At 33.4% G+C, this 12,067-nt stretch overlaps 1 protein-coding gene across 1 annotated transcript; it reads left to right on the plus strand.

The window, feature by feature from the left end:
• Window positions 1-9,227: 9,227 nt before the first annotated feature.
• Window positions 9,228-11,162, plus strand: LOC141614294 (protein OXIDATIVE STRESS 3 LIKE 2-like). Its single transcript, XM_074433053.1, has 2 exons — window positions 9,228-9,472; window positions 10,739-11,162. The coding sequence occupies exons 1-2, from the start codon at window positions 9,228-9,230 to the stop codon at window positions 11,160-11,162; spliced, it is 669 nt and encodes a 222-aa protein (XP_074289154.1).
• Window positions 11,163-12,067: the final 905 nt, after the last annotated feature.

The following is a 12,067-nucleotide window of genomic DNA, read 5'->3' on the forward strand; positions in this document are numbered from 1 at the left end:
TCTGTTTTTATCCAAATTTATTTTAGCCTCTTCTTACCCATACCTCACATATCCATATTTACCTCGGCATGAGTCATGGTCATTTGTTTGGTTGGAATGCATATGTACGGTTGTAGAGATTATTTTCATATTATATTGCAGGCATGTTCTTATAGGTCGTAGTTAGGTGAGTGTCATTACATCTTTTACTTCTTTCTATCTTACATATACTCACCCGTATTCATTGAGTGATATGAGCGACCCGTGAGAGTCCGTAATGATAAGTCTCTACAGTTGATGGTTCAGCAGTTTTTGACGACTTCATAACTCGTTTGCGTGATTCATATTGCTAATTGATTGTTAGTTGTTGCATTAAATTGGTTTAGGCTATTCGGTTTGCATTTCGCTCTGAGATTGAACTCGTTCTATTAGGTTTTAGGATCGAGTCTAGTTCTTGCTTGGGGACAAGCAAGGGTTTGGTTTGGGGAAATTTGATGCGTGTCCTAAATATGATGTTTTCACCCTATTTTACACGCATTTTAGAGCTCAATTATGTAGTTTATGCTACTATTTGCCCCATTTCGTCTACTTTCGTATTTTCTTGTAATATTGCAGATTTATGCGGAAATGAATACAAATTGAGCTAAATCCGTCCCCGAGTACCTTGCATTGCATTTGACGTGAAGTATTTACTCAAGAAACGAACTTGGTGCGCATTTCGAGGCCTGAAAGACAATTTTATGAAGATTAGAAGCGGACTACCAGCTATAGTGGTCGATCGACTGATGCCTATGGTCGATCGACCAGAGCACGACTTACAGTAGCTCCTGTTCAGCGCTGTCCGGTCGATCGACTGCCTTGCATGGTCGATCGACCACACCGATAAACCTGACGTAAATTAAAAGGACGAGAAGTTAGAAGCCCATTGTATATTAGGTTTAGGAATAAGTGTTACGTGATATTCCTATATAACGTAACCTTAGTTTTGAGAATAAATATAGAGTTTTTTTATCAAGTCTTTTATCATCAATAATTAGGGTTCTTGATATTATTTGTTCGTAATCAATAAAGTTTACTTTGGCATTCGGTTTTGATCCTTTCTCTGCAATTCCTCTTACGGTATTCTTCTGTTCTAATATTCAGTTTTATTGCTTTCATTCGTAGTTTAGAATTGCTAAGTTAGATCTCCCGAAGCCAAATTATTGTTTTATGATATTTAGTTGTTCAGTTATTGCAATTATGAATTCTTCTGTTTTATTAGTTGATTTTATTGTTGTCATTATTTCCAGTATGAGTAGCTAAATACCCTGTGCTAGGATGTAGGGAATCTGTAGAAGTAGGTGGCGTAGAATAGTAGACCTGGAATCGCGCCACGGTCGATCGACTGGGTTCCCTGGTCGATCGACGGCCACGTGAGATCAGCTTCGTTTTAATTAATTAAATTGCTATATTTGACGAATCGAGTGCACGCGACTAGTTGAATATTTAGGAATTGACCGACCCGATAAGATCGGAAGATAGGGAAGGAAAATAGACTGCCTAATTAAGACGACTAAATTAATAAGATCGAGAGATAAGTTAATTTAGCCTTTTAAATCACTTTTCAGGACGAAAGTTAGCATTAGTGATATTAGGGACTCGTAGCGAGATTGAAAGATGCTACTTGTTAAGAATGGACCGAGAGGACTTCTTATTTTCCCGTCTCATGTGTTTAATTCAGACTTATACTGGCGCCGAAACTATAGTGAACCGACCATCTTAGCACCCTTTTTAATATTTGTTTTCACCTACCTCTTTTATTAGCTCGTTTATTTTAGTTTTGTTGCCATTAGTATAGACCAACTCAAAACAAACCCCCACTCACTGGTTACTTTAGATTAAAATTAGACAACTATAAATTACATTCGCCTCTCCGTGGTTCGACTCTGACTGCCGCTATCTATAGTAGTAGTTTGGAAATATAAATTTATCTTTGGTGCACACAACGACAGGCATCAATTACTATGATGGAGTCATAGTCATTCACTGAACCTATTAAGTTGTTGATCACATGAAATCGATTAATAATATTTCCGCCATTAGAATGATCATGTATGCCGACAGACGCACGTGCTGTGATGAACCATATGCTAGGAGCATAATGAGTCAATAACAAGTTAATTCATAAGATGGTCTTGTGAAAGCCTTAAAGAACAATTGAAGACTTGTTCGTATGTTTGGATGATAAAAAAAGTTAGATGTTGAAGGGTTGCACAAACTTTAGTTTCCAAACTTAAAGGGATTTGTTATAATCCTAGGATGTCTTATTGACTTAGGAGTAAGAGACTAAGAAAAGTTTTTTAGTTTCATGCATTGCAAATTCTACAAAAGAAATCTAAGTAAATTGTGATAAAATGGTCAACGTAGGGATTAAGGGTGAATCCCTCTACAAATGACTTTATCACAAGTTATGCGATAACCGTTGGAGCATCTTTCAAGTTATAGAGTCCATGTCTAGCGAGAAAACTAGACAAATACTTAGAGATAAATTCAAGTTATTAGAAATAACATGGAATAGAAGGAAATAGCAATTGACAAAATTGGAATATATGGATATAGGGTATATCCACTTGCCAAGCTTTTATTGCATTTTAACTAGTGTTAATAATACACTAAAAGTTATAAGATATGAAGTAGTAATAGTGTATTGACTATTCATATGTGATAATCGCATTTATCGTTAAGAGTTTTATTAAACTCACCCGTTACCTTGTTGAATCCAAATGGGTTGTAGAGACAAATTAAACCCCATTAAAGTGAACTGGATTGACATGTTATTCGCCCCTAGTTACTTATATGAGGTGACGTCTCGAAGTGACTAGATTGTGATGCGATTGATGGCAAGTTCAAGTGCCATAGAGTCATATGGGATGACTAATCGATCACATAGGCAAACTGTATGGGACACTCTGTCGGGCAGTGACCACTTATAGAGTTCTAGTAATTCATAAAGCCTGGTCGTGGCAAGAGCTACTATAGTATTCTTGTGAGTCAATTCTTTTGACTAGAGACTATTCGCCCAAGTTGACACAAATTTCTGATTAGCTTTGATTTATACTCTACGGCTGTCGTAAATGAAGTTAAACTGGGTATATTTTGGGTTATGATGAACTGTGGCTAGACGAAGGGAATAGTGCGATAGGAATTGTCCACCCCCTTATCAGGGTTGTTTGAAATCTCAAGGCCACTCGAGGAGTAGTGAACTGGAAATGCGTGGCCACGCTCGGAAGGTATCTATGGTAGATAATTCCGGTCAGACAGTTACTCTCCAGATCGAGGAAACCACCCAAGATATGATCAAGTGTAAGTACGACCTGCAAGACACCTTGCATTGAGTGGGAGATTGTAATAGGATAAGAGAATTGGTGACGCACACTTGTCTCGGACAAGTGGGAGATTGTTGGAAAATGTGTGTCCTCAACAATAGTGCGATCACATGATTTAATATCATAACGAAATCTCATATTAAGAATGCGTGAGGGATGATTTATTATATAATCAACTAATCGTCATTAATCGATAATAATTGGCTGACTAGAGTTTGAAATTATTGTCGTATGACGGTGGTGGTCAGTTGATCCCTTAAGGTCACACCTAAAGGACAATTCCCTTAATGGATAAATTGATTAATTGTATGACGATACAAGGTAATCAATTCCTTAAAATTGAGCAATTTACTTGTGAGAGAGAATATTGATATCTTAGTTTAATGGGATTAAATAAGATTTATTTTGATAATAAAAATGTTTTATTACTAAAATTGCTTATTGTTTGAGAAACGATAGAGATAAGAATGAATGGTTAATTATAATTACAAGATGTTGTGAATTATAATTACATTACCCATTTTATTTATATGATCAAGTATCACTAGTCAATTTGTTGTATGTAAATTAATTAATTTGTAAAATGATATTTATGTGATAAATATGCATTAAATTAATTAATAACATGTAACATGCTGCATGTGACATATTCTGTGACAAATGACAAATTGACAAAATAAAATGGTAGTCCATTTTATGACATATGGGTCGAATGGAGGGAGTATTAAAGGTGTGAGGATGACATTATTTTATGTGATAAAATAGAACATCGTCTTAGCTAGTGCATACTAGCTTACACACCTAATATTTTGAGAAGACCAAAAGTAAAAGTAAGATGCCAATTTTAGGCACCTTCCCCTTGACCCCCACCGGTTATCCCTCCTTCTCTTTATGAGAATTTTGTTCTCATTTTACTACTTACTCATTTCATTCACATCTCACACATGAAAATATACTCCTTCTCTCCCATATCTTTCTAAAACAAGTTTTTAGATACACAAGCTATTGTTCATCCATTCTAATATCAAGAAAAGATTACTAGTGTAGTAATAGTGATAATATTAGAATTAATTTTAAGGGTACTAGTATAATAATCTAGTTAATTAGTATACTAGTTTAAGGGTAAGTCTTGGGTGTAATCTAAGGAGTGGCTTCTATACTTGGAGTCTTTGGAGGATCATCCAACACATTAAGCTCAAGAACAAGTGAAGGAAGGTGACCTTACTTGTGCCCCATATTTCGAACCATCTTACAATGTAAGAGACATTGTTTTTCTCATAAATCTTTCATTTAGTTATGCATGCACTAGATCTAAAGAACATATAATTAAGAAGTTAATTAGTTCACTATTAGAGGAGTCTAATAATAGGTATATGAACCTAACATGGTGGGCGTTGGCTGATTAATGGTGAATGGTGGATGAAAGATGATTTGTCAATTGTTATTTGTTAACTTTGGTTTCATTTCAAAAGTAAAACAAAATCACCTGTTGGTCAGGTTGTAAGTCACCGAGTTTATTTTGAGGTAAATGTGCCATAAGTTCGATTTATTCCAAGTTAAAATGTAGTTTGGTTTATTTTGAGCAGATGAGTCATAGTTTGGATTATTCCTATCAATTGATCCTTTTATTTATTTATTAATATTTATTAGTTGTCTAATAAATAAATAAAAGTAGGGATAATTGTATAGTATAGATACCTATTCTAGGTGGAACAAACTTAGACGTGACACGTGGCACTTCAAAAGATGCTCAAGATACCTTTTTATGTTATTATATATATAATTAAGGGTTTTTTGATAATTACTATCTGTTTACTACACTGTTTTAAGAACTACTATCGAAATAACTATCGAAATAATTTCTGTTAAAAACTACTACCAGTAAGTTTGATATGAATTCTCAAACTTACTGGTAGTAGTTTTTAGACGGAAATTATTTCGGTAATAGTTCTTAAAACAGTGTAGTATAAATGCAGTAGTTATAAAAAAAACCAATAATTAAAAACTTCTACTATTATTTTTATGATGATGTTACTATTCACTTTAAGGTGAGAACTTTATTCGTAACATATCTTATTTATCTATTATGTCATATCTATTTAGGTTTTATGTTGCTTTTACGATGATAAATTTGAATCATGTTCTTTATCAATGTGTCCGCTCACCTAGCAATTCATTTTATCATATCGTGTGATGATCCTAGCTTATGCGTAAAAAATTGGGTTTCTTACAAAGGAATTAGCTCACAATAGGAGATCGTATCACAGTTTGTAACAATTAGAAACCATCTTACACATCTCTTTTATTTCGTTTTCATTAAAAAAAAAAAAAAATTGTGTTGTTAAAAAAGAAGTCTTTATATTTTATAAAATTTATGATTCATAAGCACTTGGATGTCAATCGTTCGATAAGATCATTATCCTCACTCATATAAGTACGGTATATGACTCAATTTCTATGAACCCTCAAATCACTATTGATGGTACGTGATATGTTTATAAGAGGCGATGAATAATAGAGAAGGAAGACGATGCACAATAAATCCTGTAGTAGTATATTTCAGAAAACTTAAGTTGTTATAATGAGTATTTGAGAATATATTATGATATAGAAAAGATATTATTATGGGTATCATAATATATCCCTTAATAATGAGATATGAGGGTATACAGAGAAATAAGAAGAGTTAGCTAGAGCCTTCCACTTTGACTCTTAGCAAACTCCTAACTACTCTTTACCTAACGATAGTTAAAGTTAATACTCCGTAATTGTATTTTATCTAACCCACTATTTCTAATCCAAGTTAAGCTTCTGATGAATTTCCACTTTAAAAGCAAATCGTTTGTTAATAAAAATCTCAAACTCTTGTGTCACATCATCCTTTTTTCCATCCTTCAATTGTGTTAAGAACAATTATAGTTAAAATTTTAAGGTAATATGTATGCTGACGCACATGAAAGCTTGCAAAATCTCAACCTTGGAATGCTTGTTTCATAACCGGTTAAACTCCATTGCACTCGTCTTTCTTGCAGACCCATAAACCAACATCGTTTCTAATAATTTATTAGAGAATCGGTTATATTCCATTGCACTCGTCTTTCTTGCTGACCCATAGACCAACATCGTTTCTAACAATTTCAGAAGTACAATGCTTACAACTATCGTAAAACCACTTACCAGTTGTGTCCATATCATACATAATAATTGCAAGAGTAACAATCTGTCAGCCTACACTTCAATCAGTATGCATATTGAAATAGAAATATACAATAGTGTGTTATGATCAGTAAAACTAAATAGCATTTGTTCCAAATAAAAACATTACCTTTTGACAACACTTGATTTCACTGATTGTACATAAATTTTCCCCCCAAAGAGTATTTTGGAACTCACATGAAATATGAGTTATAATGTTTGAATCTTTGGGTTCTTTACTCGAAGGAAGTCTGTATTGTAATAGTAAGAGTCAAATGATGCCAAAGGATAAGTAATATTTCGATATGCAAGATACGCAAAATGTAAATAATTGAGACAGTAGTGTTTTACTTTGCATAGAATAAGTCGACCTTCGTCCAGTATAGCAGGGTTGAAATCGAAGAGAGCAGCATGTCATGTAGTCGTCACTCGTCACTCTGACTTCGAGCACCTGTATATACCAAATTTTGTTAGTGTTTTCTACGGACAAAATGTTTAGGAAAATGAAATTATATGACTTTTAATATGTACTCAGTAACTGATAAGGAATATTAGTATTTAATACCTTCTCATTTGGAACTTTAAACACACACAATGACAGTAATGGCAGTATTACTGGTTCCATGACGTCTTGTTTTAGACTCGGAGTAACTCTTTCTTTCCCATAAATGCACAACGCGTACACCGACTTTGCCATTAGCATGTTCGCTTTCAAGTTGTGTTCTAGATTTTTTTTTTTTTTTTTGATTTTTTTGGGTACATAGTTGTGTTCTGCATTTGTGAAATTTTAATGTATGATAGTGTTAGAATTGCAGGGATGGTGGCATAAGTAATTTATAGTTTTTTCTTCATTCTTTTAATTTGTGCATGGTTTTAGGAAGTACTCCGTATTTTAGGATGTAAATCTCGAAATTAGCGAGAAAAAATTGAAAAATACTAAATCATTGAAAATATCTCCGCAAATTGTTTGGAAAAGATAACCTATAATGGGGATGGGGTTAGTATATATGGAATATTCTATGCACATTAATTATTCCATGCTATTTTTTATAGCGTTTTTGGCAGCTGCATTCGAGAAATATATGATGATATGATGATATGATATGATGATATATAATGAGTTTATGTGTAATTTTTTTGAGTTTTCTTAATTTATTTTTTTATTTTATTTTTTTATGCTTAAGTGGGTGAGTTAAGAAATTTTATGATATAGCTCGGATTCTGTAAAACAAAACTCGAAAAAATTAATATAAAGCTCAGATTCTACACCGGTAGCTATACTACAACTAGTTGTATAATTTATTAACCGCAAAAGGCTGAGATACGCTTTGATTATTTTGAGTTTTGCATCATATTTGAGTTGTCCAATTTCTCTCTCAAATAGTTGGGAGAATAGAAAATTAAACAAAACGGAACTTCTCTTTTTGAATGTAATTATTCAAATCAATGTAAATGACTAAGGCTCTGTTTGATAAATGACATATTGGCCAAATTTCAGCATATTGGAGAAGTTTAGCATGTTTGACTTGCGAATATGCTATTTAGAGCGTTTGGTTAATGGCATATTGAAATAGCATATTGGGGTCCAATATGCTATTTTGCAATATACTGCTCCTACTAGCATATTTAGCGGATTAGAAAGAAAAAATATTGTCTTATTTACCCCCTTAAAAAATACTAACCTTCCTTTTATATATTTAATAAATAATTTAATTATATCCTTATTTGTCATTTTACAAAGAATCTAAACAATCTGCTAATCTAAAACTGTCAATTACCAAACACCTCTAAAACAATTCTGCTAAATAAATCTGTTAGTCAAACCCGCTAAATCATTATGCTAGTCAAATCTGCTTTCTAAATCTGCTTCTGCTAATATTAATATGAGTTTCGAGTCATTTTTTGGAATTGTGCGTCAACTTTTTTTGTTAACATTCATTATATTTTCTATTGGAATGTAATAATTCAAAGTATTATTTATAAATAAAGAATTAGTGAAAAAACTCCTTAATATGAGAGTATATTAATGAGAAAATAGATATTTTTTTTATTTTAGTCAACCGATTTACTTAGTACTCCGTATCATTTCACATGTATTCATGTTCGGGTATCTTTCAGGTAGATTGAATTCGGTTTAGTTTTGGTTTGATTCAGATTGAATCGAGTTTCAATAGGGTAGATATCTTCGGTCAGTTTTTACTTTTTGCATCTAGTTTAATTTTACAAGATCTAGGTAGTTTGGCCAATTATTTTCTCATATTTGTATATAAAAATCTACTACTCGTAAAAAAAAATTAATTAAGAAAAAAAACTTGGCGTGCAAGATTGTCCCCCATTGAAATCTTGTCTACGTAATAAAATTGTAAGATAACACAAGTGGATAAGTTTCTTATGGATAAGAAGGACACCACATTCTTCTTTGTCTTTTTGTTTTCTTTATATTACAATTCATTAATTAATTAATTAAAAATCAAATCATTTGTAAATATTTTTTATCCACACCCTATAATTAGCAGCCATCTCCTTCTTCATCCTTTCTTTCTCCTCTCCTCCACTTTATCTCTCTAATTCCAATTCACTCTAACAAAATTAATTCAAATCCAAACTTACATAATATGAGCATTTTCCAATTCGTGCAATAAAATCCAATTAAAAAGTTAATAATAATAGTAACTAATAATGTCTATAATGTTGGATAATAATCATATGATAGAGCAACCAATCTCTCGTGGGTTTTTGCATCAGAGTAACAATGGTGGGTTGGTGTTTGATCAATGCAATTCTTGTTCTTCATCTTCTTCAATTGGGATCAACAGTGATGATGATCTTCATAGAGATGATGATGATGATGTTGATGATGAAGTTGAGAGTAAATTGAAGATTTCCCCTTTTAATTCTGCTATTGAAGCTTTGGAACAAGCTTTATCAATTAGGTATTTTTTGTACATTTTTCATAGTTTTGCAACTTTGTGATACTTTAGTACTAGAATGTAGTGCAATCTGATGATAAAGTTTGTGATTTTGTGTTTGTTTTGTTTTAAAGTTTGTGACTTTGATTACAATTTAGAAAACGATTTTGTTTGTTTCATGATGATTACTTTTTTTATTTATATACATTTAGATATGTAAGCTCCTACTCCCTCCGTCCAGATCACTTATTTACCTTTTAATTCCGTATATATTGTGAGGGACATTTCAATCAAAGCTACGTAAATGATTGAGATCAAAGGAGAATATGAGATTGAAGTGGAATAGTGTGAATCATGTATCGCATAATGAAAGATCACAAATACGTGTGTAAGGCGGTGTTACTCAAGTATATTGTAAAACGGATCTATTCAAAAAGGTATAATTGTTTTGAGATCTTATTTGAAAGTGTAAGAGAAATCTTGATTTTCTGGACGAGATTGCGTGGTTGATCTAGCTTAACCATATGTATCACGTTCGAGTCTCTGAGGAAGCAGCATTGCTGAAACGTATAAACCAAACCACCTTTGTGATTCTAAAATGCTCAAATCCATTGACGAAACCAGAGAGTGTAAAGAGACGATAAATTTGTTAAACTTGAGTTATGAACCCTTGATGCAATGTTTGGTGATTAGACTAATGGGTGCTTAATTGCTATCGAATTTTGATTGGATGTGTCTATTACGGAGTACTTGATGCCGATAGATGTTACTGACTTGTAAATTAATTGCAGAATCCATATCTGTTTCTTTATTATGTTGAACTCTTCCATAGTATTTGTTAAGTTCATTTATTGTCATTGGAATCTGGACTGGTATCAGATCGTGGTGTAATCGTTGATGCAATTTGATTGCTTTTTTATTCGTGGAGAACAGAAAAGAGTAGAGATTCTAAGAATCTTCCTTATAATTCAATATTTTTGATTGGTTTATGCGGCAAAAAGACGATAAATGGGATTTGTTTAATTCGTGTTTGCAACCATATGTGGTCACTAAACCCTAGAACATGTATTAAAATGCTTTAGGAATCTGCCTTCTCAAGGAAATGTTTCGAAATGAATTAAAAAAAAAAAGACAAATTGAAGGGCTTTTTTTTTCCTCAGTTAAGACCTTAATCACTTAAATCATTTAAAGTTCGAGTGTTATTTTCTTGGATGAGAATATGCCTTCAATCTTTAGGATATATTCTTTAAATGTTCTCTTATGCGGAAGAAACTATTTTTTAATCTTCAGGAGAGGAATATCCAACTTCTACAATGGCAAATCAAAGTCGTTCACCAGTCTGGCTGACACCTCAACTTCGTCTGTCAAAGATCTAACAAAACCCGAGAATGCTTATAGTCGGAAACGCAAAAGACTGCTTGCTTACGGTCTTCTTTATGATAAGGGTAGAACCTCAACCCTCAAAAGTCCGAGACTCGGAATATCGAAAAAGTCAAATAATGCCAGTCGAAACACATTGGCCTTTGCGGTGGCTATAAAAAATTGTGAAGGTGATGACTCGAGAATCCCGTCCCTTTCCCCTCACTCATCTCCAATTCATCCCCCACCTTGGAGGCCATTCTCTCTGGTCGATTTGCAGCACTGTGTTGTGAGGGCAAGTGCTTTGAACACTAATTTGATGGGGAAACGGACTAGAAACGATGAAATATCATAACTGATTAATGTGGACAATTAGACATAACATTTTGATGTAGGGAGTTTATTGTTTGTATAGTAGGCATAGTTCGACCACTTGTACATCTTTGTTGGATTTATGCTTACTGAATTATCGTGGTTGCTGCTAACAGTGAACTGTGCTTGTAATATCCGCCAGTAATGTGAGATTTTGCTTATATCATATACGGCGTATTATTTTTGTGTTGAATGACTTGCAACATGATGTGTACAGTACATTTGTTTTAACCATTAGACTAGGCCTCTTGCACCTCAAAAAAAAAATTATTAGGATGAGCAAGTGCTCTTGAGTCCTTCACATTAGTGTCACAGCATTGTTACAATTCTTTTTTTTTTGGTGAAAATGTAAGTAGTATTAAGCTCAATCCCAAAAAGGGAAAATCACCATATTACAACCTATGCAATAACATATTCCAGCCTACCAACAGAAAGGTAAACAACATCAGTACTACTAGAATATCAACTCACGCCCTCTACACCAGTTTCTATCAATTTGAGACATGTTGTGAAACTTATATTTTTGAATTGCCAATCTACCATCCTCTTGAACAGCTTTCAGGATAGCTTTTGGATGGATAACCCGGTATTCCAGCCTGCATATGTTTCTAGCATACCAGACATGATATTGCGTAGCCACCACCAAGGAGCATACCAACTTCCTGATGAAACCAGAATATTGCCTGTTTTTCAACATCTCCCCAGCATTGCCAAACCTAACTCCTCTCAAATTTAACCAGCTATGAATTCTTGAATAACAGAGACACGTAAACCTGCATTTTTTAAACAGATGTTCATGGTCTTCATTCTGCTCTCCGCATAAAAAAGAGACTGTCTGAGTTGTAATACCCATCTTGCATAGCCTATCCAGAGTAGGAAGTCTACTAT

Source organism: Silene latifolia, chromosome 11 (genome assembly GCF_048544455.1).
Source record: "Silene latifolia isolate original U9 population chromosome 11, ASM4854445v1, whole genome shotgun sequence".
Taxonomy (NCBI): domain Eukaryota; kingdom Viridiplantae; phylum Streptophyta; class Magnoliopsida; order Caryophyllales; family Caryophyllaceae; genus Silene; species Silene latifolia.

Coding starts and splice junctions, on each gene's coding strand:
- LOC141614294 (XM_074433053.1), top strand. CDS start 9,228: ATGTTGGATAATAATCATATGATAGAGCAACCAATCTCTCGTGGGTTT. Junction 9,473..10,738: donor GAACAAGCTTTATCAATTAG/GTATTTTTTGTA, acceptor TTTAATCTTCAG/GAGAGGAATATCCAACTTCT.